The sequence below is a fragment of the Centroberyx affinis genome, unplaced genomic scaffold (genome assembly GCF_046629955.1).
Source record: "Centroberyx affinis isolate AG114_WGS23_722 - 3 ecotype Tasmania unplaced genomic scaffold, CSIRO-AGI_Caff_v1 ptg000915l_1, whole genome shotgun sequence".
Classification (NCBI taxonomy): Eukaryota; Metazoa; Chordata; class Actinopteri; order Beryciformes; family Berycidae; genus Centroberyx; species Centroberyx affinis.
The window spans coordinates 508,055-535,054 of record NW_027279498.1 but is presented as its reverse complement, the minus strand read 5'-3'; the positions used below and the strand labels follow the sequence as shown (position 1 = coordinate 535,054).

Below are 27,000 nucleotides of genomic sequence, written 5' to 3'. Positions count from 1 at the left end.
ATTGCATTTTTTGTTGGGGGGGGGGGGGGGGGGGGGTGAGATCATAATTTATGTTTTATTTAATACCAAACGTGAAACTAATGCACCTCAGCCATGATATATAAACGCTGAGAAGGCAATTAGAGTGACGTTAGTGTTCAATTGAAACATCAAAGCATGTGATTAGCAAGAGCAGCTTACTTTGGGTCGTTAGAAAGCTATTATAGGCCTTTCGTTCTACTGCTTGCTAAGCCTACCTCTCTTCTCCTAAGGCCTGGGCCTGCGTAGCCTCTACAGCGACATGGTACATTTTTGACATTGGTTTCTCTCTCAAAGATGCATCAATTTTCCATAGTCCGGCGTTTGCCTTGCTATATTTTTGCATTCTTTTACATGTCAAAGAGATAATTCACCTCAAGACTGATGTTTTCATAACACTGTTTTAGAGATTTGGACATCATGCCATATAAATTAGACACTATCAAAGAAAACAAACTTTGGGTGAAATATGTTTTTACGTGTATTCAGTAACTGTGCCCATAAATAAAAGCAAATTATGAACCTGAAAATCATACAATGTGTTTTTCTTTGTGTTTTACTTTCACTTTTCATTTTCACTTTCTTTCTTGAAGACACTAATCAAAATAAAATGTAGCTGTAATTGTTATGACTATGCAATTTTTCTGAATGTTGAGCTATTTTATTAGACTAACATTTTACTGGGCTAGTCCATGGATGATGTGACATTTTAACCTATTAAAAAAATAAAATAAAATATACATTCAGGTCTAGATACCTTGGAGAGGGCTACGGGTGAAAATGAAGAGAGCCTGCACACCTTCATGCCTCCATGACCAAGATCCACCTCAGATCAAATGTTTGGAGCGTGTGTTAATGTTTTGTAACATTAAATTGTGGAAAACACAGTAAGCTGTTATATTTTCATATTCTGCGCTTTGGTGTGAGTGAAAAGTCCCTTCTCCACTCAAGAATGTGGTCATGAGGCTAACCACATGTAATTTGTCCAATGACAGGAAAGCACAGAGAGACAGTGTGTGTGGGCCTTCTTTATGAAACAGCTGCGGTCGAAACCCTCTTCCCGTATCCAATCCATCAACATTTGAATGAGGCAACTGGAGGCTATTTTTACAGAAATAAAACACTTTATTTATATATCATTCTGTCTCTCCACTTGTTCACAAACAAGTTCAATATAATTTAATGATAGAAGAGTGAAAAGGCTACTTTAAGACTGGCACTAAACTGAGACAGAATCACAGATCGGGGCTTCACCGTTTCTGAATCAACCATTTGTGTAAAGCTAAATCCTTTCCATGTTATATCAGGAGAATTAGTTCGAACTCAACCTTGATTCAGGCATCGGTGTACATAGATATCTCCTTAACAAAAATATAAACATTAATTTTGATCCCCTGTCAGTAAATTTTGGTCATGCAGAAAAAGGACTGTACCAACTCAGCACATCATTAAAATGTTTCATACAATAGGACTTTAAAACCATAACGTTACACAATAGATAAATTATATACTGTAACATCATACAGCATACGATTACAGATTAGGCTAATACTGTGCAATTACACATTTGAGCTGTACAAAAGTATTTTGTAATATCCTTGTTAATTTCAATTCACAAATCTTCAAAACAACTATGTAAGACACATCTTAAAAATATCACATCACATTTGATGAAACAGCAAAAATATACACCTTTCAGGTCCCTTGCTTCCTCTTCTTTTTGTGCATTTCAATGTTACATTCTGCAATAGTATCTCTGATTTGTCTACAGTACATATGTTAAGATTCTTAAAACAAAAAACAGCAATGACAATCATAGGACGGTACAATGTAAATCTCATGATGTCTATCATGATAATGAGCTACTTTTTCAAAGTGCAAAGAGAGCAGGTTGTTGAATATGTGTGAGACCTGATGCCAACGTGTTAAAGTCTGCCCAAGCTTCTGTACCAGAGGAAATCTCGCTGAGATAAGGATTGAGTTAAGAGCTCCTAATTTTTAAGGACTTTCTCTTTAATGATATAAAAGTGCAGGCACTATTAGAAATGTAGAACATCTCTGTCTTCAAGTAAGGTCAGTGTTAGTGTTCTTCTCTTCCAGCGTTTGGTTTCATTTGGATTTTGTCTTTACTCCTCACGGGTAGGACAAAGTCCTCAGGACCTCATTGAGGCCCTTGTGGACATTGGCAGGCTGGGAGGCAGCACACTCGGCCAGGCTGGGCCCCATCTGAGCATAAAGGGCTTGGCACAGATTGGCGGTGGCTCCCCGCACGCTGCCGCCCCGGCCGTGAATAGTGCCGCTGTGGCTGGAGGTGCCCAGGAGGTGCCACAGCAAAGGCAGCACTTTTTGCTCCACCATCTGGGGCTTCCGAGGGTAGAGCGCTGTCACAAGATCTGGATACAAAAAACAGTAAATGAGAGGAAGTGGTCAAACAACAATAACCAGTTCAAAGGCTGTGGCCATAACTGATTGACCATAGTGTCCAATGTGGTGCCAGATAGGACAGAATTATTGCAACAGACATACCTGCAACCTTTTCGATAAGATCCACCTTAGCTTTGCCACTTAGGAACTGGGCCTTGGTGCAGAAAGGCTGGAGGAGGAGGATGTTATCTGTCATGGAAACAAAGAAAATAACATGGTCAAATATAAACTTACCATCTCTCAAACTCTGACTGAACCTCATATTTCAGCTATAAAAGAGATATTTGGACATTAATGCCAGAGACAAGTACCGAGATTTAGGATAAGTGCGTTAATGGCTCCAATAGCAGCGGAGTAGATGGCATTGTTCTTGGAGTTGAGGTGACTGTCCACGATAGCCGGGACCAGGATGTTGACCACCTGGGACAGGTGGTCTTTCATCAAGTTGGTGATTTTCTGCAGAGACTCCAGGGCATACAGGTTGACCTTGCTGTTGGATTCCTGCAGCCTGGCCTTGAAGGCATCAAACACCTGACAGAAGGGGAGAAGGGAGAGGAGTGAGAGGAACAAAGAAAGGGTGGAGGTACAAGAGAGACAGTTCAGAGGTGCTCTCTTGTCTAAACAGATGTGTATGGTAATTAAGGGACTAGCTAGTCAGGTACATGGCAAAGGAATACTGGTATGAGTAGGGAAATATTTTTTTAAAAACTGCTAGTAGTTACTAACCGGGAACATGCTATTGATGACCATGTTGGGGTTGTGCTGGCAGTCAGTCACTAGCTGGTCGATTCCCTTGATCCGCTCTCGGAAGTCCTTTGAACCCAACAGAGCTGAGATCTGCTTGATGTATTCAGTCTTGTCTGCAATACTGTGTACCTGAGATCTGCAGCTGTACTGGCTATGGGACTCCCTGTAGATGGTGCAAAATACATCAAATACTATACCTTTATAAACCTGTGGGCAAATTGTAAATAATATGTGCACTACACAAAATTTGCAAATTACATCTTTGTGCACAAACTACAACAGTTGCTTAATCGGAGGTTTATACAGAGGGAGTCGACAGCATCATACAAAGACACTGAACTCAGTGTGATGTTTACAGGAAAGTCTGGTGTTCTGGCGGATGTGGATACTCACCTGTTGGTCTGGTGGAGTGGCTCTCTGGTGAGAGATGAGGCCCTGACTGTGCCACTGCCTGGGAGGGACCGTCTGCCCCTGGCTGACGGTGTGTCCTGGGGCATCTCACCAAGACCCTAAAAAACACACAACCCCCATGTAATAACACCAAACTTTTTGCATTATTTGTACAGCGGCAGGGTTTGGCCTCCACTGAAAAGGTTTGAATCCTGACATCAAATGACAGATAGACATACACGAACAAACATTGCACCTTAGTCTGGAGAGTGAAGACCGTGTCTCTGACAGTCGGCAGGTCTTTGGTGGGGATGTATTTCTCCAGGATCTTGTCAAAGTCACGGTGGGATGACAGGAACAGCAGCATCCGCCGCCCAAAGTACCTATGGATTGGACCAGTATAATAATGACAACTCAGACACTACTATTGATAACAAATCAATTTGGAGCAACACAAAGCCATTCTCTACATACCGAGCTTCCTGTGAGGAGTCTTGTGCCAGCTTGGTGACGGCGGGTAGGATTCTGTCGGTGAGATCTTTCCCTCCAGACAGGAGGCGGGCAGCGCCAACCTTCTCTACCAGATTGGCCAGGTGCTGGGCTGTGCATTTCCTCACCACTGCGTTCAGATGACTAACAGCAGAGGTAAAAACAGTTATAAAAGTTGATAATTAGGCTGCCACTTGTAATTCTGGTTAAACAACACTTTCTTGTGTGCGTATGTAAGTGTGCATCCTGACCTGAGTCCCCCAGTAAGTAGGGCATTGATGCCGCGAGTGGGGGTGCAGTGCTGCACCATGCAGTCCAGCGCTGCATCCACGTCCTGCCTGATGAAGGCGTTACTCTCTCCGGCCTTCTGCAGCAGGGCCTTGGCTGTCCCCTCCAGCTCCTGGTCCATCGCCTTCTGCAGGTGGCTGTACAGGTCGGCCAGCGTACACACAGCAACCCTCGAGACTCCGGACCGCAGGTTCTTCACCTGGATAAGATTAACTTTATTGCAGCAGCAAAGAACTAACAAAAGAAAAGCAATAATGAAAGGTCTGGAGTTGATTCTAGGTGTGACACTAGCATTTGGAGTCTGGTTCTCTCTCAACATGAGGACCAAAGAAGTGTCAATGACAGTAAAGCAGGTTATCATGAGCCAAAACAAAAACTGTGTCACTGTTCAAATACTTAAGGATTGCACTGTAGATAGCACTACAATCAAGTACAAATATTCAAGATTAAAGATACATTAAAGATAAACATTAACCTGAGGAAAGCAGGAGTTTGTTTTTTTTATCTATCTAGCAATCAGGGCAGAGAGGATGCATGATTACTATGATAAAGACAAATTACCAAGTCAGATATCAAGAGATCAATCAAAAGAGATGCAGTTCAAAGAAGTAACTGATGTAGCTCATGTCAGATGGTCAGTAGGATGAGGGAGTGTGACACTGTGTGATGTGCTACCTCTTGAATGAGAGACAGGCAGACGTCGTGCAGCCTGCTGTGGAGCGTGTCCGAGTGGTACTGGGCCAGACTCCGCAGGAAGGTCAGACCCTCGATCTTCTTCTCCCTGCATTCAAAAATGACACGGCTGACAGACAGCTCATCTTGCAGGGTTCCTACATTTTAAAATCCCATGTTTTTTCAAGACTTCAATTTCTTGTCTGAATTTGAAGATTTTGGTTGGTGTTCAATATGATGTATGCTGATAGTGGCTGGTCAATATGTCTGTTTATCTACTAACGTCTGTGAATGTATGGCCAAAGATTCCGTTTCAAAACATCAAATATCACAATATATGAAATTACTAATTTGCAACTATATAAAATAGGAGGTCATTGTGTATTGGCACATTTTCAGTCTTTTGTAATGCAATTCCTAAGCTTTTCAATACCTGGAACTTATCAAATTAATTTCCCATTTTATTCCATATTTTCTAGACCTGCGTGGGAACCCTGGACTTGAGTTACCAGTATGACGGATCAAAACTATTAATAACAAAAACTGTTCAGTGCGTTCTCCTCTGAAGTAGTGTGGCCCAGATAATGTGTGACCAGACTCACCAGTCTTCTGAGCTGAGAAGTTTGAAGCTCTGCGTCAGCGCCAGGTCGGGTTTGGAAAATGGACGGAGCTCTGGAGGCTCCGACGGATCTCTCTTCTGACTGAGAGTACCAGGGGACAACTCATCTGGATGGCCCCACAGCCACCACAACACACACACACACACAGACACACACACAGATTCAGTCTCATGTTACATCTCTATCAGTCTGAAAACAAGCAGTGTGTGTGGGTGGAGGTGCATTAATAGTAGGTTGTCAAAACAAAGCATTGTGGCACATTACCCGAACAAACATCTTGTTCACCCATGCTCTGTTAGCTTTGATGGTCTAATTAATGTGCCAACATGCTCTATAAACACAGACCTGTTAAAGCACAGGTTTATTCATAGTGCAATGGAATACTGCTGGATTGTAACACTACATAACCAAGTGTGAAGGCCTATTGAGAGCTGGAGAAACAGAGCATCATGATAATGATACAGACGGATAAAGGGATATTTTGGATGCTTAAGATGTAGAGGATGGAGCTTTATGTTGGGTGCAGCGTGTAGAAGATGTCTTGGGTTGTTAGCTCCACTGACCTGAGCTGTGGGAGAGTGAGGGTCGGGTCCTGCTGAGGCTAGGGGCCCTCCTGAGGCGGGGCAAGGTTTTGGGGTTGGGGGGCACCGTGGGGGGGCTAGGCTGGTGGGGCGGAGTGAAGCACTTGATGGGGCTCTGGGGTCCAGGGGGGCTGCTAGGACTGGTGGGACTGATGGGGGACTCGTCGGGGGAATGGTCTGCCTTGGTGGAGGGCACCGTGTTGCCATTCAGATGCAGATCTACAACAGAGAAGAGCATCCATTCAAGTCTCTGGCTGCAAACAGTGTGAGCTGCACACATGGGTTATTTCCTTTGCCTTAAAGAGCATGAAGGAAAACCAAATGCAAATCAGTTAAAGGCCGAATCCAAAACTGCAGAGTGGTGACAACATGTTCAAAGACTGTTGTCTTATTACTGGATTTGTTTATAGTGAATTGATATTCTTTGTCATATCGATATATCAATATAGATATGTCATATCTAAAAAATAAGTTTTACATGTATTTTGAGGCTGCAAAAGATTGCTTACATTTGGTGAAAATAGCCAAAATTTTGATGTTAAAATAAATTTCCAATTGTAGCTTTAAAGAAAAATACAATTAGTGAGGGCAGGTTTCCAATAAACTCTCTTGCCTTTTATGACAGGCGCTTTATTCTCCTCTGCGGGTGGATTAGACAGCATCCGTTTGACGCGGTGGCGTAGCTCGTCTCGTGCAGGGTCCACCTGACCAACCTGACCCTCTGGTGGATCCAGACGCTGGACCCGCATCTTATCCCGGCTGAACCTTGCATTCCTCCCCCTCTCCTACACATACGCCAACAGAAAACACACCAGGGGGCGCTTTGGTAATTGGAGACTTTCTATGTCTTGCAACAGACAATCCTGGTAATGGTTATGGTCATTTCTATTCTATAGTTTACCACTGGACAGGAGTGGGACTAACCTCCTCTGGACGTGGGCTGTCATCATTGTCTAGGTGACTGCCAGATACAGCATGGCCGTAGATGCCTGCTGGGGGGTCGCTGGGGGGTTTGGCCACCATATCACCCTGCTCAAATGACGGGGCAACACCTGGACGGCTGGAGAAGACTGCAGAGCCAAACACACCTAGGAAGCGTTGCGGGGACGAATGCAGAGAGCTCAAACAAATGACTGGAGAGGTGGAGACCATACTGCCTGGATTCATAAACTAATAATGAGAGCCACATGAACTCAGTTGACTTGTGAACTTGATGTGGAGACTATGTTTGCATAAGGCAAGAGCATTACTGGAAAACAAGACCTATGCTTGCCTGCTAAAGGTTTTTGGCTGTCTTGAGAGACAGGGCCTTGGGAAGTACGAAGCCTTACCTTTCAATCTGTTGTAAAACACAGAACTGAGCTAGAACATAAAGAAACAGCTGTAGAGACTGACCTCTTCCAAACACTCCTTCAGGCATGTCTGTGGCTGGTGAGGTCCTGCTGCTGTAGCTCTGAGACCCTACGGGACAAGGGAGAGAAGAAGAGTGATTAATTATACCAAGCTTACAAAATATTATTTCCAGGGGAAACCTATGTTCTCTGTTTGATTTCATCAATTAAACACACTTTGATAATGAGGAGATGTAGATGGATAGGGGTAGAAAGGTTCAAGACAGATTTTCAAGCACACTTTTTTGCATACTCTGTGTATTTATCATTAACTATGCCTATTTTTCTGATAATTCACAGTGGTTCACGATGGCTTCCAACAGGCCATTGGCTGACCTTTGGCAGGCTTCAGAGCTCTGACTGGTTCGCGGCAGGCTGGTTTGACTGGAGGAGAGGAGGGCTCTCTTGTCCAATTCTCCTCCTCAGTTTTGATTGTACCATTGGAGTAGGTGACTCTCTGGCCAACCACACCCACCTCAGATGAGGTTCTGTCTTTCTGAGAAAATCCTAGAGAAAATGCAAACAAGAAATGAACACCTAAATAAGATACAGCACAATGCAACGCAAAGGCCAAAATCATCTTATCTTTACTCTACCTTGAAGGCTGCTGAAGTCCATGGACACAGAAGACCTCAGTTTTGCAGAAGGCACTCTTGCAATGCGAGGCTTTGCTGCTGAAGAAGCAGAGTTTCCAGGACTGTTGACAGATGTGACAAGTGAGAAATTATGCTGGAATATAGCACCAGATGGACATCAGATCACTGCTTTGCCTAGTCACAGGGCTTGGGAATAACATTTACTCCATTAGCTGAAATAATATAAGAGGCACCTAATGTCCCGCCATAATCCCCATGATATATTAGACATAACCAGTTATGCCAATGAGGTAATTTATTAAGCCAATGAATGCATTTGTTAACAAATATTTCTATGTCAACATACTTGCCTGTATCTTAAAAATATTAAGGTGTTATAGACTAGTAGTTTCAAGAAAATCAGTTTTTCCTCATCAGTATGTAGATTGTGTTCACAAGAATGTGTCTAGACACACACACACACACACACACACAGATGCCACCATGATGACAATGACTGCGTTTACATGACTTGAGTATCCCGGTTTTGATCATATTCAGCATATGGCGTTTACATGGAACACAGAGGCTATGTGTTCTGGCTATTCATATCCCCGTATACATGAATACTAGTATCCCGATTACTGATTACTGCATGCTATTTGCGCAGGGGTCTGTGATGTTTACAACACAAACCGGCAATTTTGAAATCGTTACTGATATTCCTTTGTAACTGTTAACCTTAAATTAATTTGACTGTTTTGTTTTGATCATTGGCCACGTAGTAATGTTTCTTTAGTATTTTCCACCGTGACCTGACTTGCTCCACTGTACGTGTTGGGAAACCGGCGTCCTGTAGTCTGTATACTACAGACTTGAATAGGTCAGCATTTCGATGCTTTCTCCCATCTAAACTGCCAAGTATATTTAATTCTTTCATCACATCAGCGCCTGCGCAGGTAGTTGGCAGCGGTCAGAAACCGGGATAAGATGTATACATGCAACAGTATCCCGGTTTCTTTCGGAGTACTCCAGCTAGCATAATCGGGTTTCTCAAAACCGGGATAAGGGCTTATCCAGGTTTCTGAAATCGGGATATGATGTTTACATGCGCAAACACAAAAACGGGATACTTCAAAAACCTGATCATAACCGCGATACTCAAGTCCATGTAAACGCAGTCAATGTGTGCAAATCCTATGAAAACTTGCTGCAAAATGTGGATCCTTTACCTGGTTTTGATGCCATTGTGGGTGGAGTTGGGGGGTGAGTACAGACTGGAAAGGCCACTCTCGCTGGCTGGGCTGGTGACCACGGGGGAGGAGCGAGACGGTGAGTCCAGGCCCAGCTCCAGCTTCACGGCCGAGTCAGGGCTGTCTGGGTCCGGGTCCGAACTGCTAAGGCTCACTTTGGCCCTCTTTTTGGCAGCGCTATTGCGCACTGAGCGCAGCGAGTGCAACATCTTTAAGCAACACACAAATTGGCACACATGAGCATGGAGAGGAGCATACTGTGTGTAATGCAAAACAGCTGTCAACTGACACGTAAAGTGCTGGATCAATAGCAATTTATACATGATCAAAACCCTTTTCACCTATCTAGTGCTGATACTCACTCACTGCAGATATTCAGACTATATCTAACCTAATTTTTCTCCTACTGCAGTTAAGGGGAGGGCGCAATAACCCATATTTCATTTCACTGCACTGAAGTAATCAGGGTTTTGGGTACAGAACATTCAGGATTCCCTCATGTCCAGGATGCAAGCTGAAACTTGCAGTGTCCTATATTTTCCAGCTAGCTTTCTAAGGAAAAAACAGACAGTTTTGCTGACCTCCTCCATATCTAGAGGCTCATCCTCTTGAGGATCTTGCACAGTATTGATAGTCAAAAGATCCAGATCAAGGTTCCTCTCCAGCTGTTGGTTCTGGGGGCTGGATGGAGCTTTGGACCTCTGGCCGTTATGAGACTGGGCCCGCTCTGCTGGAGGGAGAACTGGCGAGATGGAGAGGGTTGCCCTAGTGCTGCTCAGAGCCCGGCGGAACGATGAGGTGGAGGAGGAACTCACCAGGGAGGCACGAAGAGGCCTGGGAGAGCATCTGCTAGAAATCTGGTCTCCTAGAGGGGGCAGGGGATGGAGTAGAAGAGAAAAGAAACTCACTTTCAAGAAGATACAGGCACCAAGATAGAGAACACATCTTTACATTCCATTTAAAACCCTTTTACTAGATTACCCATTCCCATCCCCTTGCCTGCTGTGTCTCTCCAGGGGCTGGGGTCTCGCTGGTGAGGGCTACTCTCTCTCTTGTTGGGCCAGGTGTTGGACATAGAGAGGGAGGAGTCTGCTCGACGGCGGGACAGTGTTGGAGTGAGCAGGCCTGCTGGGAGTGCAGCCAGTGGGTAGGAGGGCAGTAGGAAGGAGCCGGGTGTGGTGGGGTTAGCGGGCAGGGAAAATGTGCGCTCAACACTGGGGTTCCCCGAGAGAATGCGTGCCTTGGGTGCCACTGTGAGAGACAATCACAAGGATATTCGCCCTGAAGGACCCAACAAACAACACCTACAAAGGTAGGTAGGTGGAAAAATGGTTCATGGTTGGCTGAAGTTTGAAGATTGTTAAGGTAAGGATTCCTTACCACTGTCTGGGTCAGAGAAGTTGGTGGTTTTAAAGATGTCGGGGTCCAAGTCCAGGCTTCCGCTTCTCCTGAGGCGTGCTGGGGACTCCCTCCTCCTGGAGGACTGCGGCTTCTGCAGCTCTGCAGAACCTACATGGAAAATATAGTCTGCCATTCTCACTAGAAACCTAGCAGGGTTGCACGATACTTCAATAGTACCTAGTATGACAATAACAATCCCTTGCTATATCCATGATAAAAAATATACTGGACAAAGGCACTATAGGTATTGTGACCCTACAATTATTAAAAGTCTGCTGAGGTATCATGATGCTACATATATAGTATATTATACTCTGTACATGACCTGGTGGTATCATAGGATAGAAGTGTACTATTGTAATAAAGTTGCTGATGGTCAGTTCAACTCTCTTTCCACTGCGGTGATCCAAACCCTTTATTTAGTATGGATATCTGAGCCGATCCAACTATTTTAGTTGATATGTTTGTGTCCAAGTTTAACAAATATTGCTGACCTTTTGGCTGAGAGGTTTCCATCGTGAGGAGTGCTTAAATTCAATCATGATAGAAAAACACATTTTATGAGAATTGGATTGGATAGATTAGACGGACATTGTTTGTTTGACCTGGGTGGTAAAAATTGTTGGCAAATTCTGCAGCCCACAGTTAAAACAGATTCAAGTCCAGTCTTGCCTGGGAGGACTGGCTGTTCCTGTACACAGAGGCCATGCAGGGGGTCACACACTAATATTGAGAACAATTGCAGGCATAAAGACTGGACATTTACACAGTAATGTTACACACAACAGGAAAACTTTAGCAAAACACATTAACTGATTAGTAGTGGGTATGGTAAAAACACCTGAGATTAAGTCTCAGAACACCTGCTACAGTTGTAATCTTGATTTAAGGATTACCACTAGCATGTGTCCAGATTACATGAGCTATAGTAGTAGCAGTGGAAGTGAGTTTGAGCCCTGTGTAAGCAGTCAAAATCAAACAGCCAATGGATCAAGAAAGGAAAGTCCCAGATCAGGGTTGTAGCCTGCATCTCATGTCAGTGATGTTTTTACTGGATCATCAGAGGGGGATATTGACATGAGGTCATGTTGAAAACACAAAAATGTGGTGATGAATAGCAAGATATAGCAAGTAGCCAATAGTTCCTTTTCTCTCAGAGTAACCCTCGTATCTAGTCTGGACAATCCCCATCATTAGGCCTCTTCTCTTGACTGCTCTGCTCCTAGCTGAGGGCTTGTCAATTTGAGTGAGCTGCTGGTAAGTCGTCTTTAATTGGACTCCACTGACAGGGACCATGAACCCATGATCCCTTGTTACAATTACAGCAGCTGTAACACTGCACATTGGCTGGGCTTGATTCTCTGGTGCAGTTGGCTAACTGCAAGAGCCTCTCGCTATTGATAATCAAGCAGGGGGAAGAAACACATGTATTAGGGTCTACTATATACCACATTCTCTTACCAGTGTAAGCAGCAGAGACATTTTAGGGCTGAACTGATGTTTTAATAATTAGCCTGCATCCATGGCTCATGCTCTGAATCTGTTTATTGAATGCATCTCCCATGGAGAGGACACAGAGTGTCTTTCTGACTCCCACGTCAACAATCCATCTTGTTTAAAATGACAGCCCAGTTGCCACATTTCTACAATATTTCTGGCACCCACATACATTGAAGCCATTGGACAAATAACTCAAGAAAAAAAGCATCCGTCAAGGCTATGTTTGTAATCTACATGGGCTTAGCTAATTGTACAGGTTTGCAGCTCCACAGATTTAAGAGCAGCAATGCCAGGTGAAATCCTGAAAGACGTTTAAAGACAAACTGTTGAGAGGATTCCTAATGTCCATAACATACCAGTGGGCTAGTCAATGGATGAGTGGTACGGTGCAGAGGATTCTATTGGCATCTTGTGAGACTGGTATGACACTTGTCAGCCAGGCAGCCTAGCAACCTGCTCTTCTCAGGGCTTTTGGTGGCGTGCGGCAGCGTGGCTCCTTTGACTCAGCATGCTAATCCAATTCAAAGATGCTCTAATTTAGAGTCCAGCTAAAGTTGACCATGACAACGACTGAACTGCACTTGACACCTCATGGTCTTCACGTGAGTATATAAGAGAGGGAAGTGGGGACACTCACCAAAACTGGGTACGTATGTCTCTGGACTCAGCTTCCTGGATAGGGACAAGCAGTCTTCACTGGCCAACTATGAGGGGGAAGAATTACATAATACTGTGAAAATCATTTCCTTTGAGAGTGACAAGAAAGGGTTCAAATGACAAATCCGAAGCATTTGAAGTTCAAATGACAAATCCTGAGACAGAGGGAGCCTCAGAGTAATTCCATCCACTGGCCTCAACAAAGGGACATAGAAGAGACTTTGCCAGCTCAGACAAGAGACACTGGCCTTTGGGTGGGATTCTGCTATTGTAAGGAGACACACCTCAATGTACATGATGTCTACTGTTCTCATGAAACTTTTACTGTCAAGGTGCAACCATGGCACCTGTGAAACCTTGGTCTAAGATGAATAAGTGAAGTAGAGAGAGAGTGATGACAGATTTTTCCATCACTGCTCACATCTCATCCTTTGAGGCCGTCTTTGGCTGAGGTCAATCTCACCACCTGCTATCTGATCAACTCACATTGCAGAGCACTCAGTGTGATTGTAATCAACACTAGAGCAGTAAATAAGCCTTGTTTTACAACCACAACCCTGTGATATTACCAATTATGTTTCACGCCCCCTCCAACAAGTGCGCTGTGTGGTAATGGTGTTGCCGGGAAACAGAGGCTGCTGTAAACAGAAGGTTTTCAAGGGAAGGCTCTAAGCTGGGTAATAGTTCACAGAACAAAATATGGTAAATTCATGCCTCATAAAATACATCTTGTCATCATGGCCCATGGACATTATTCCTATTGGTTTCATAGTAGCTGAATGTTCAGTGAATATATAATTATCCTAATGTTTGTTTTCAAGTGATACAATATATGATACAACTTCCATAATTCACTCCTTAACCAAATGAAGTGGTAGGTTAACCTGGTATTTATATAACCTGACTGTCGCAAGGCTCATTCTTGCAGTGTCCTTGTGCAGGATAATGAGCCGCCTACCTATTCCAGGAATGCCAGTGTGCTCTGACGTGTATAGTTTAACAATGTAACAAATTCCTATTGTGTGTATATGGAGTCTGGACACATTATGTTGCTAAAGAAATGCTCTGATGTAAATAATACAGACAAGGCAATGATCGTTTGAAGAGGACACCACAGAGCTGTGTGTGGTAAGATATCATCATACCTGTTCAACATCATGAGAGGTGTAATTACATTTATGTATGTTTTCCAAAACCACCTCTGAGAAAAGTGCCACCTCTGGGATTTCATTAGGCTCTTTAGGTCGGTGCCTTTGGTCTTTGGTTATGAGCCAGCTTATTCAAGCATTAGGTCTACAGGCAGTAAAGGAGTTGTTCAATATTCTGACTTTTTTTGTTGTCTAACATAAGCGATGGGCAGATTAATGTTTGTCAAGACATCAGCTTTTCGAGGATGAATGAAGTATCATCGAGGTTTCACTTAATCAGCTCCATGTGAATTGTGCAAGACATAAAACAAACAGAAAGCAACCATGTTTCGCACACACAAACAACCAATCTTTTCATGCTCCTTGCAATTACTGCACTTGCTGAGTGATTGGAGACAAATCAACCTAAATGCCTGGCCCTTGAGATCCTAGGTGATTTCAAAGTCAATATGAAAGACACTTTGGTGCTCCTAAAACCTCGGTAAAGGCAGTCAATGGATGACTGATTAAGTGCTAATCGCTTTGGATTTGCATGGTTATTTTTAGAAGCCCTTATGGACAAAAAAGGTGAACACAGCTTGTTGAGTCAATGACTGCTTCATTAATGACAATCAATGACAAACTAAAAGGGCAAAATATGCGGCAGCTGCGGCACCTTTATATGTCTGTAGTTGTGGAGACAGCATCATAGAGCCAATAAAAATGTATCAAGAAATGTGTCCAGATTACATAAGTAGCATGTGAGATAAGTGAGAGTATGGCAAGTCGGTAGTGATGTTGGACCCCACCTGTTCAGAGCACTTTCCATTGGGGGCACTGCATGGCTGGTCACTCTCAGTGGATGAGAGACTTGACATCTCCCAGGGCAGCTTGTTCTTCCCTTTACCTGCACTGACAATCCTCCTTTGAAGTGGAAGGTCATCAGTGAGAGAGCCTAAGCTGCCGTAGCCGTACAACCGATCAGAGTCTGGTTCGGTCCTGTGGCTCCTGGCACTGCTTATCCGCCCTCCATTGAGCACCCAGTCCAGGTCCGCTCCAGAAGCAAACTGTGGGGAGGACCGATGTCCTGGTTTGGGCACCACCAAGGCATACTCCACCACCCCCTCTGAGGAGAGTCTTGGAAGGACGTGCCTTGCTCGTCTTGCTTGCACAGCTGCCATAAGACCCTCCGCATCCTCATTGAGCTCAACCATGTCCACAGCTTTCATCAGGGGCTGTTTTTTCCCCGTGTCAAGGCAATAGTCAAAAACAGCAAACAGTTCAATGGCTGCAAGGCGGACTTTCCTTTTGCTGTCTGCAAGATACGGTGCAACTTCAAAACAGAGGTTAGGGATGTTGAAATCCTTCCTGGGATGAGTGAGCATAGCTGCCATGATGATGTTAAGGACATCTTCTCGAACCCTAGAATTCTTGTGTCTCAAGTTTCCAATAACAAGATCCAACACTTGACGAGGCCCCACAATTTTCATCAGCTGTCGAAACACATTCATGTATTCATTCCTGGTGACAGTGCGAGTGTCTCCTAGGGCCTTCAGAGCCACAAAAGCTATCTGTTTGAAATATTTGTCTACATTGGAATCTAGCCGCTGAATGAGTATGTTTATTACTTGTAAAGTGCCATACAATACTTTAAAATTGCTGTCATCCAGAAGTCGGGGGAGAAACTTGATGAACTCTTCAATACTGTCCGATGGGACTAACTTCATGTCCAATTCTGAGAGGATGTGTTTAAGTTCTTCCACCCCATTTGTGCGATTTTGGTAATTCTTCAGGTCCAGAAGCTGCTCATGTAACTCCTGGGAGATCAATCCAAGTATCATCATTGATGGTCTTATGGATGTGGTCAAAGCTGAGAATTCAAAGAAATAAAAACAATCCAGCGAGGATAGAGATATTCCTCTTCTTTGCTTTGAGATTCCATTCTGAGCGGCTGGCGATGTACAAATGGTCTCATGTTACGATGTTAGATGGTTATGCTGTAAATCCAAAATACAAGAAATGAAGTGGAGTTTAGGAACACAGAACAGAATGTAGATCGACTGAATAAATCCCTAATCACCTATAATTTAGTCAAATGAAAGCCAACACAGCAAAGAGTGAAAAGCGTCGTGACAGCATCGGTAACAGTGTATGTAAACAAGCTGCAGTAATGAGCCATGAATACAGGATATCTGATGGGGTGTCTTATTGCTAGATAGCATCCAGATCGTTCACGTACAACAAAAGGAAAATAACTACCTTAGGTTAGGCGTCAAAACCACACAACCACTTGTGGCTGTCAGTGGCACCGTGTGTGGAGAATGGTTGAAATAACATTTCTTGCTGTGGTCTCATTCTGCTAACGTAACGTTACTTCATAGCAATAAAGTGTGAGAAATGTCGACAGCAACCTTAGCTAGTTATACGATGTTACTGCAAAGCCTCCAGTGGGATAATACTTCCCGACTGACGTTAAACAACATAATTAGCTGACTACATAGAACATTGACTGCAGCATTGCTCAAAAGGTGCTAAACTAGCTAGCCAAGCTAAATACGTTAGGTTAGAATTGGCTGGGCTAGTAAAGTTAGAAAAACAGCAAAAAATTAGACCTCGCGTTTCCCCAAGTCCTCCTTCGGTGACGCTCGACGAGACTAACTACGTCGTCCAAATTTCCATGACATACTCGTGCAGCTACTGTTCTATAAGTACAGATATTTCCCGGCTTGTAACATTAGCTGATATCTGGTGTGTTGAATATTTGGGAGCTACACAGGCATTCAACGAGAAGCCCACACACACTGAGGCAGCAAAATGGCGAATACATGTCGCAAACGGAGCGCTTCCATGGTGACGCGAGTTCCAGTCTCCAGGAGCTAGGAGGGCTGTCACGTGTGTGCAGCGCAGAATGTGAGAAAAACTGAATCAAACACTGACAAGATATTTAAAAATAATAAGGCCTAAACCCGACTAAAGGTGATATGGCTACCCAGGATTCTGAGTGTTCCATGACAGTGCATTCCCCGGGGTGGTTTAGAGCTGTTCACAGATAGTTATCCACAATAATATCCTCAATCATAACATTGACTGTTTTGGTTTGGTTGTAAACTCTATTTTAGGTAAGGTGCCATACACAAATATCAAGATTTGTTCAAACATCATATTTTTACATATTCATATTTCTTCATAGTTCCATTACTTGATCAACACGGTTGATCAACAAAAAAACAACAAAAAACACTTCATTTAGGTTAAATGATGAAATATCATCTTGTCAGTACATGTTTATGAAGCAAGTATATATTAATCTGCAATTTTCTCAAAACTCCCTTTACTTTTGGGAGGTATGATTCAAACTAGATTGTACACACTGTGCATTGCAAACCTGCTTATTATTATGCAGGTTCTGTCTCATTTACCCTGCAGTTAATGTATGACTCACTTGGTTGTGAACTTTTTCTCGGAAATGGTCATCTTCAAATGCCCTCTTCAGCTGGGATGCTTATTGCACGGATCGCAAACATTTGGATATTTAGTTTTCATAGCCTTCATTATTTTTTTTCACTGAATACAGGGCTGAACATAGAATTGAGGGAACATAGGGCCTAGCAGAATAAAAAATGAGGTATAGGGACTATGTGAATTAAGGGAACATAGTGCAAGAACATTAGTCAGAGGAAACATATAATAATAATAATACGAATAATAATAAGATTAATAAGAATAAGAATAATTTGCATTTCAATATTATTTTTTCTGCAAGACCAAAATACGTTTTTTGTTGTTGTTGTTTTTTTATTTATTTAACGGCAAAGCCAATGCTGTTTTGTGATTGATTTAAATATATATTTTTATTAATCATAACTATCACGATTCGTGGCTTGTTCTTGTACGTACATATTTGTTAATAACAGTACACGTGCTTTTATTTTGAAACCAGCGGAAGTGGCTCTGCTATTCTCGGTAGCTTGCTATTATAAGAGCTCCTCGGTAGCTTCAGATGTGGCTAGGTTGGCAGTAGGTTGTTTTCCTGACAGCCGCCCGGGGTTCCTACAGATCGCCGCTGAACTCCGCCACTGCAAAATCGATCTTTACAGCGGCACATCAGACGCACAATAAGTTACAGGTTTGTGTTTTGCACTTGACGTAATATAGGCTGATGTTATCTGACAACTAATGTCACGTTTTGTATTTGTCAGCCATGTTACTGTAACGTTATATCAATCAATGATGCAGCTAGCCACAGTAACCGTGTTTATTTTTAGCAGCTAACCTGCACTGACTGCAGTGCAACGAAATGGAGAAATGGGCACTGTGTATTTGCTGGAATGGAATATCGTTAACGCTACGTTGGAGTAATGTTTGTTAGGTATAGTGTAAGTGGGTCATCCGTGTAAGGTGTTTCCGCACTAGCTAAGTTGCTATCGAGCTTTTTCAGTGTGTTAGCTATTTCCCGATGCAACGCTAAGAAGAAGCGACTTTTGATCTGTGAATGGGCATGTCCTTCGTTCAAATCAAGCCAAGGCCTCAGTCAACAAGCTAACGTTAGTCAGCTATCGTTAACGTGTGAACGTCGGGCAACAAAAATGCACAACAGCGTTTGGTCAACATCGTTGGCTCAAGGCTGATAACTTGAAAATTATAATTTGACGTTGCAACGAAATGCTGAGAGGGGCTTTAAATAAACGGTTTGTCTTTGCAAGAAGAGATGGCTAAGTGATGTTGTAGCTAATGTTTTCTAGCCAGTAAGATTGGTTAACGTTAACCGTTAGCTTTGAGAAGATGCTTCAACCAGCTTGCCACACAGTAACGTTAGCCAGCTAACAGAACGGGTCTGACTAATCCCTGGATGGCTCCAAAACATCACTGAACGCATCATACTGCCCAGGCGTGTTTCCGTATTACATGTTGTATTTACGTCATGTTGTGTATGTTTAGTTGACTTTGCATTCGTGCGATCTTCATCGACTAGGTGACAATTTGTGTTTATTTTCGCTGATTAGTGATCACTGTTTGTTACCAGTTATTCAGAGAATCTCACTGAAGCAGTATACTTTTAACAAATGTCAACATGGCACTGATCTGTGGATTCTGCTCTCAGATGGACCAGCAGGCCCAGTCCTATATGCTTGCCAGTCTGACACGGCCTCACTCTGAGCAGTTGCTGCAAGGCCTCCAGCTCTTGCGGCAGGATCATGAACTATGTGACATTGTGCTGCGTGTGGGTGATGCCAAGATCCATGCCCACAAAGTAGTGCTGGCCAGCATCAGCCCCTACTTCAAGGCCATGTTCACGGGCAACCTGTCGGAAAAGGAGACCTCTGAGGTGGAATTCCAGTGCATCGATGAGGCAGCGCTCCAGGTATGCTCGTAGCCAGCAGAGGTTTATTTTTAAAGCTGCCCTGAACAAGTGTTTTACCTCTGTTTTGTTTTTATGAAGCCTTTACTGTAGCTTTGCTCTTTCTCTTCTAGGCCATCGTCGAGTATGCCTACACTGGCACTGTGTTTATCTCCCAGGAAACGGTGGAATCTCTGCTACCAGCTGCCAACCTGCTCCAGGTCAAGCTAGTGCTTAAGGAGTGCTGTTCCTTCTTAGAGAGCCAGCTGGATGCTGGGAACTGCATAGGCATCTCCCGCTTTGCCGAGACATATGGCTGCCACGACCTGTGTCTGGCTGCCACCAAGTTCATCTGTCAGAACTTTGAGGAGGTGTGTCAGACGGAGGAGTTTTTTGAGTTGACGAGGGCTGAGCTGGACGAAATTGTGTCCAACGACTGTCTTAAGGTGGTCACTGAGGAGACTGTGTTTTACGCCTTGGAGTCGTGGATCAAATACGACGTGACGGAGAGACAGCAGCATCTGGCTCAGCTGCTGCACTGTGTGCGCCTTCCTCTCCTCAGCGTCAAATTCCTCACCCGCCTATATGAAGCCAACCACCTTATACGCGATGACCACGCGTGCAAGCACCTGCTCAACGAGGCCCTCAAATATCATTTCATGCCCGAGCACCGGCTTTCCTATCAGACGGTGTTGTCCACCCGGCCGCGCTGTGCCCCCAAGGTGCTGCTGGCAGTAGGCGGCAAGGCTGGACTGTTTGCCACACTAGAAAGGTAATGCTAATAGTCTTTAGATAATAAATTAAATCTTTTCTTTTTTTGAAAAAACAACTTTCTAAACTAATATATTGGAGCTGAAAAACTTATCAATTATCAGAGTTATAATAGATTAATTCATCATCATAAATTTCGTCATTTATCAAGTAAAAAAGCCTGCTTTCTGGTTACAGCTTCACAAATGCGAAGATATGCTTGCTTTATTCTGTTTCATGTCACTATATAATGACAGTGATTTTTTTTTTGGCTGTTATTCAGACTAAGTAAGCAATTTTAAGACATCACTTTAGGCTCTGGTAACTTAATTAACTTAATTTGTCATTATTTTTTACATTTTACAGACTAAATGATTAATTGAGAATGAAAATAATCATTAGTTGCACCTCTATGCTATATTGTCGATGTCTTCTTCCTATTCTGTATTAAAAGCAAAAGTTGGAAAATATGGGTATTTTCTGTCTCTCTTGCAGCATGGAAATGTATTTCCCGCAGACGGACTCATGGATAGGACTCGCCCCACTCAGTGTGCCCCGATACGAGTTTGGAGTGGCGGTGCTGGACCAGAAGGTGTACGTGGTGGGGGGCATCGCCACGCACATGAGACAGGGCATCAGCTACCGGAGGCACGAGAGCACGGTGGAGAGCTGGGACCCCGACAGCAACACCTGGTCCTCGGTGGAGCGCATGGCCGAGTGCCGCAGCACGCTCGGGGTGGTGGTGCTGGCTGGGGAGCTGTACACCCTGGGAGGCTACGACGGCCAGTATTACCTCCAGTCGGTGGAGAAGTACGTGCCCAAGATGAAGGAGTGGCAACCTGTGGCGCCCATGACAAAGTCCCGCAGCTGCTTTGCCACCGCTGTGCTGGATGGCATGGTGTATGCTATCGGGGGCTACGGCCCAGCGCATATGAACAGGTAAGAGTGGTTAGGCTGTTTGTTGTTTGACCTGTGGAAATGTATGTCTGTTATTATATTACACATGCTCTATATTAGTGATGGGGAAATGTGAATGCTAATTAAGTTAGTTATCTAACAGGCTAATGATCTCGTCAAAGAGTGCCAAAAACAGATGGAACAGACACCCCTTATGTGTGCATATTAAATTATGAATACCAAAAACATGCATCCCCTGTACAACCAGACAAGAACTTTTTTTAATGTGTAGGTCACATATAGATTAGTGTGTTACCCAACAGTTAATTGACTAGTAGTCACGTTATCACCCTCATCCCTATTTTCTATTTGTTCAACTTATATTTGATTAGTTTAGCCATATTGTATGACATGGTACACCTGTTTTCCTTTATTCCCAAAGTAAGTTTCTCCATGATTTGAAGACTACAGAAAGCCACATAGGATCAAAGCATACATCTAACCTCTCTTTTTCCTACAGATGACATTTGACATCAATAACATATTTATGGTGCCCTGCCACTGTGCCACACCTTTTTATATATGGGCTTTGATCCCATGGAAAAGCTTCTAGTCCCCTTTAAGCCCTCCTAACCACACTGTCTTTCTCAAGGTCCTGCAGGTTATCTAATAGAACTGGCAAACAGGTGAAGGATGTTAAGTGTTGCTGAGAAAACAGCCAATGGCCTGCTAATGAGCAGAGAGGAAACTTAACAGACAGAAGTGGCTGCTGAAGTCTTTGTAGAGAAGCTGCTGGTTGGATCTGTGTTGTTGCTGTGGATCAGTAGAGAGGGACGTCTCTGTTGTTGCTAGTCTCCTTGACTCCCCAAACCCCTCAGGAGAATGTGTTTGGACAGGGAATCTTTGGGGACTGTTTTTCTTTCCCCAACGCCTTGTATGCCCTTACATACTGTGAGGCAATCCCCAAATTGCCTGTTTTCCAGTGATGTTGTCAAGAGTTTCATCACTTTGACTCTGGTAGGGTAATTCACAGTCGCCATAGGTGGCCTCATTAAACTAGTTGCACTGGGTGTGTGATCAGACCAACAGCTAGTGCTGACTTGAAAAATTTTTTTTCCTTCTGTACCTTCACGAAATACTCCAATATGAGCATGTATTGGTGCAATTTTAAGCATTACATATGTACTCTTCAGTTGAATTGGCATGTTAAGCCTGATGTTAGTATTTTGTTATAATCTCTTGTGCTATAGCCCACACTCCATAGCACAGTATCGCCCCATTATGCCCCGAGTTCCCCATCACAGAGAAATTGAGCTTCGAAATCAAGCCTCTCATGTAGCGCAGACTAGGTTTACTTCAGATTGTCCTTTTGTGTTGTAAAGATTAAGACCACAATCTTGCTAACCTCAGTCACCAGATTAAAGAACCCTAGGGGTTAATTACATGGTCTACCTGTTCTTAAGCTGTCATCCTGTGCACCGCTACACACCCACGAGGATTACGCACTTTAACCACGATGTGTTTTGTAACTTGTGCTGTGTCTGCTCTCCGCAGCGTGGAGCGGTACGACCCCAGCAAGGACGCCTGGGAAATGGTAGCCCCCATGGCAGACAAGAGGATCAACTTCGGAGTCGGAGTCATGCTAGGGTTCATATTCGTGGTGGGCGGACACAACGGAGTATCCCACCTGTCCAGCATCGAGAGGTACGATCCGCACCAGAACCAGTGGACAGCCTGTCGGCCCATGAATGAACCGCGCACTGGTGAGTTGAGATACTAGAGTGTTGAACTGTTGTATTCAGAATTTAGTAATACTAACTATTGCATTTAGACAATGGTGAGTTTAGCTTGTAATCAGCCAAATATGACTGTTGTTGTGTCTGTCCCAGGTGTGGGCTCTGCCATCGTGGACAACTACCTCTATGTGGTGGGGGGTCACTCGGGGTCGTCCTACCTGAACACTGTCCAGCGCTACGACCCCATTACAGACAGCTGGTTGGACTCCAGCGGCATGATGTACTGCCGCTGTAACTTTGGCCTGACTGCCCTTTGACCCATGGCCCGGCCGGCTAGGACCCCATAAGAGAACTTAGACGAAAAGACTTTTCTTTTTTTTGTCTCCTGCTCCTTCCCCACATTCATCCTCCGGGGGCCGGGGAGGGCCGCGCACCGACGTGAACACCAGAGAAGAAGAGAGCCTGCTGGGTGGGATGAATGTGCCGGGCTAGCTCTCCGGCACACGGGACCACCGACATGGCTGGAGAGAGGAGGAAGAGCTGTGTGTGTGTGGATAACAGAGGAAGATGATGAGACGGCTGTTGTCACGGAGATGAGGAGACGACCGCTCTACTGCTGCTGGACCACAATGAGGACTCTGAGCCATTTACCAGAGGATTGTGGGAGAAATCCGTCACTTTGTTTCTTTGAACATTCTGTGTTATGTTGATAGACATTGTTTTTGTTCATGCCATTAATTCTGTGTATAACACTCCAGTCTGTTCTCTTTTTTTTGTTGTTGTTTTTTTATTTCTCTGCTGCAAGCAGAACCACGTGTTCCAATTTTGTAGAACCTTGCAGTTTGCTTGTGTATTTGTATGAAATTTGTGGTTGTTGGCCATTTAGTGTGTATGTCTGCGTGTATGCTCGGGAGTACGTGCATGTCAGATAGAAGGATTGTTTGTTTTGTTGCGTGTCTGTGTGTGCAGAACTGATGCTCGGGCTCAGTGATTGACACAGGAGTTCGCACACTGAGTTTGAGACTTCTGCATCGAAATCAGTGCTTCACAAAAAGAGAAAAATTGGAATCTTTATATTTACTTAAAAAGGGCTGCCTTTTTTCTCTCTTGTAAATAGTCTAAATGAAATATATAGATATGAATATATCCTCTAGTGCATTGCCTGTAAATGTTCTTCTGCACTGGGTCACTAGTGTGTGTGTGTGTGTGCGCGCGTGTGTGTGCGTGCGTGCAATTTGGTTCAAGGGTCGATACAGAGGTAAATGACAAACAAACCCCGCTGAATTCTCCTGAGAGTATTCGCCACTAGTCTCTGCTTCATCCTCGGAGCCGTTCAGAAATCCCCATGTTCCAGCTTCTGTTACACCTTCCTGTGGTCGGGTCACGCACTTCGCTCTTCTTCATAATTGTTAAAATCGACCTTGGCCCTCTTTTCACCCCTCGGTCTGTACACAATACTAACTGGTGCTATATTTAGGATTCAGGATTCAGCTGTTTGTGTCTGTGTTGCCTCACACAATGAGGTCAACTTTTGTTCAGCCTCTGTTCAGTTACTGTCTTAGTTATTTGATTTGTGTGCATTAAAATGCTCAGAATCCAAACGCCCCCACCATGCAATAAACTAAAGCAGTAAGTCCTACTGTGGTTAGACAGCCACAAACTTCTGTCACACCTAGTTTCCTGATCCTTTACGTCTGTAAATTAGCACTATGCTTTATGTTTATACTGATTTTATATTGTCATCTCTCCCCTTCCTTGAAGATGCCACAAGCAATGGCTCCCCTGACCCACTGTTATCAGGATATAAAGATGCTTTGTCATTGTTTCAAAATGCCTATTGCCAGTGCGGTGTCTTGCCAGCTATGAACAAGCCTTTCCCTGCTTGTGATTGGCTCTGATGCCCGAGCTTCACGCTCACCGCCCCGCCACTAACCATGTGAGCCTCATGTGGCCAAGGTCTTGCTGGCAAGCTCAGGTTAGAGGTAATCTGTTCACAGTCCCATGTGAAGTGCCAAAATAGGACCTCCTTACTCAAGTCTGATAGAACTTTCCCACCCCCAGTGCTAGAAATAGCCCCCCCACCCCCGATTGTGTGCCACAATCAAAACTTTTTTTTTTTCTTTTCTTTATTGCTAATGTTACATTCTTCCATGCTTGTCATATGGAGGGGGATTATAAAGCACCAAGGGCTGTACTAGCCAACTCAGGCCAAGTTGTCACTTTCACCAATCCTGTGGCCCTGGGAGAGAAATCGGACTGGCAAACTGAGTTCTCCAGGCTGGACGAGGGCCTGTACAGCTTTGGGCTAGACTGAGGGACGGGTCAAGCAGTGTGAGGAAATAGATGGAGCACTAGACTAGGACAGACTATGCGCGACTAAGCGTGTCCTCTTGAGTCTCTTGTTTTTGTTTAGAGTCTAATTTGAGTTGCATTGTACACTGATGTTTGCACAGAAGTGGAAACTTTAACAGAGCTCTGCATTGCACTTACCAAACTATTTGATACATATTGTAATTTGTACATACGTTTTGATTTAGGCTGATGGCATTTAGATGATGCAATAAGACTTCTGTTTCCTCTGTGGATTAATATATTTTTTGTGTTTTAATTTAGTCTCTTTTTAAAAAGCCAAGGCATCTCATATTGCTGTAATGGAATCACACATGGCATGTCTGTCCGTTCACGTTGTTGGCTCGTTAATGCTCGTCTGATGAAACATCAAACGGTACCATTGGCTTTGTCTCATCCTACTGGCATTTTGCGCTATCATTATAACTTGTGTTGTGCATGCTGGTTCATTTGTCCAAAGCATATTTTGTTGTTTGTTTTAGGCAGATTCAAGGGGATTGTTCACCATTTTATTCATCGTTGGGTAAACGGAGGTATAGACCTTGCCTTGTACTTAAAACACCAGACAGCACATGTGCTCTTCCAGTTTACCCTTGCACTCTAAACTTAACGTTTCAGTAAATCAATTACTGACAGTTTTTTCTCCACAACAGAATTACAGATGAGAACTTTACTTTAATGAGATTTGTCTTGCAAATCGGTCAGGATGTCCTTCAATTAAAGAAAATGGAGATTTAAAAAAAAAAAAAAATTGCAACTGGTGACACATTTGCAGTTTATGATGTTGCAGACTTTGCATCACTATACAGTACTTTACTCTAAATTCCTGTTCATTTCTAATGATTGTTTCATGCATAACTGAACGCCATCCAAACTTTATTCTACAAATATATAACTTTTTTTTTTTGGAGAAAGATGGGGGTGAATGGAGGATTTGATGTTTCATTATATTTATAATTCTAATTTGTATTGTTCATGTTCTGTAACATTATCTAGTCTGATTTTGTTTGCAAATTCTGTATTTTGTCTCATGTTCATTGTATATATGTCATTGTGTATATATACTATATCATATATATATGATATATATACTTATATGATATATATATTTTTTTAGATTTTATGTGTTGGTCACTTTAAAGCCCAGACGCCATCAGCCAGAGCACAAATCACGCGGGCGTAATTGTGTGCTGCTGCCATCATTCATCTAGCATCAATGTTGCATACACGCATCACATACTGTATGTTTTTATTAATTTTAGGAATCCAGTTGATTTCAAAGGTGTATACGGACTAGTTCTTTAATCATTTTTGGAGAGAGCCTGATGAAATCTGCAAACGTGAATCTGCAAAAGGGATGTTAAAATGAAGTTCTTACTCCATTTTTCTTATGGCCTAACCAATGTGTTGTTTTGCCACCACTCTCACCAAAGTGCTTGTTTAAAGAAAGCAGAGGGAGGACTAACACCAGGTCTGGACTGGACCGCCACTCGAGTGTTTAGTGTCTGAAAGAAATCCTTTGAAACTGATGTCAATGTTAGCCAAATTACCACTCTGCTTCTTTTACATTTCCCATTGTGTGTCTGAAGTAAGGTGATGATCTTGAATTTTATATCCTGTGGATTATTACTGGAAGTACAAGATAACCTTAGATGTAGAAGCAGTAGCTTTTTTCACATTTTATCATGTTTTGATTGAAGACATTTTACATACATTTTAGTCAGTTTGTGTGGTGCAGTTGTACCCAGTTAAATAAATGCCTGCCTTAAAAGGTACTGTTTGCGCTTATTTGCCCCT

The 27,000-nt window shown here is 43.4% G+C and overlaps 2 protein-coding genes across 2 annotated transcripts; one reads left to right on the top strand and one right to left on the bottom strand.

Annotated features, from left to right (window-relative positions):
- Positions 1–1,145: 1,145 nt before the first annotated feature.
- Positions 1,146–16,897, bottom strand: LOC139645850 (TOG array regulator of axonemal microtubules protein 1). The gene is made up of 23 exons (XM_071521711.1): positions 16,746–16,897; positions 14,943–16,130; positions 12,987–13,053; positions 10,829–10,957; positions 10,430–10,699; positions 10,030–10,310; positions 9,428–9,657; positions 8,217–8,317; positions 7,957–8,127; positions 7,625–7,690; positions 7,154–7,317; positions 6,843–7,011; positions 6,212–6,448; positions 5,631–5,754; positions 5,032–5,137; positions 4,320–4,555; positions 4,054–4,212; positions 3,836–3,962; positions 3,583–3,698; positions 3,169–3,352; positions 2,754–2,973; positions 2,545–2,631; positions 1,146–2,411 (listed from the first exon to the last, which is right to left on the bottom strand). Exons 2-23 carry the CDS (start codon positions 15,975–15,977, stop codon positions 2,152–2,154), a joined length of 4,539 nt encoding a protein of 1,512 aa, XP_071377812.1. The 5' UTR covers positions 15,978–16,130; positions 16,746–16,897; the 3' UTR covers positions 1,146–2,151.
- Positions 16,898–18,154: 1,257 nt separating this feature from the next.
- On the top strand, positions 18,155–26,958 carry LOC139645846 (kelch-like protein 28). Its single transcript, XM_071521705.1, has 6 exons — positions 18,155–18,259; positions 19,235–19,495; positions 19,606–20,243; positions 20,717–21,160; positions 22,673–22,881; positions 23,008–26,958. The coding sequence occupies exons 2-6, from the start codon at positions 19,235–19,237 to the stop codon at positions 23,169–23,171; spliced, it is 1,716 nt and encodes a 571-aa protein (XP_071377806.1). The 5' UTR covers positions 18,155–18,259; the 3' UTR covers positions 23,172–26,958.
- Positions 26,959–27,000: the final 42 nt, after the last annotated feature.

What these genes read in the sequence shown, in the direction of transcription:
- LOC139645846 (XM_071521705.1), top strand. Translation starts at nt 19,235, where the DNA reads ATGGACCAGCAGGCCCAGTCCTATATGCTTGCCAGTCTGACACGGCCT. An exon ending in CTGTTTGCCACACTAGAAAG is followed by an intron (nt 20,244 to 20,716) that starts GTAATGCTAATA and finishes TCTCTCTTGCAG; the next exon opens with CATGGAAATGTATTTCCCGC. An exon ending in GGCCCAGCGCATATGAACAG is followed by an intron (nt 21,161 to 22,672) that starts GTAAGAGTGGTT and finishes TGCTCTCCGCAG; the next exon opens with CGTGGAGCGGTACGACCCCA.
- LOC139645850 (XM_071521711.1), bottom strand. Translation starts at nt 15,977, where the DNA reads ATGATGATACTTGGATTGATCTCCCAGGAGTTACATGAGCAGCTTCTG. An exon ending in GACATACGTACCCAGTTTTG is followed by an intron (nt 10,958 to 12,986) that starts GTGAGTGTCCCC and finishes TTTTCCATGTAG; the next exon opens with GTTCTGCAGAGCTGCAGAAG. An exon ending in ACAGCCCACGTCCAGAGGAG is followed by an intron (nt 7,012 to 7,153) that starts GTTAGTCCCACT and finishes TATGTGTAGGAG; the next exon opens with AGGGGGAGGAATGCAAGGTT.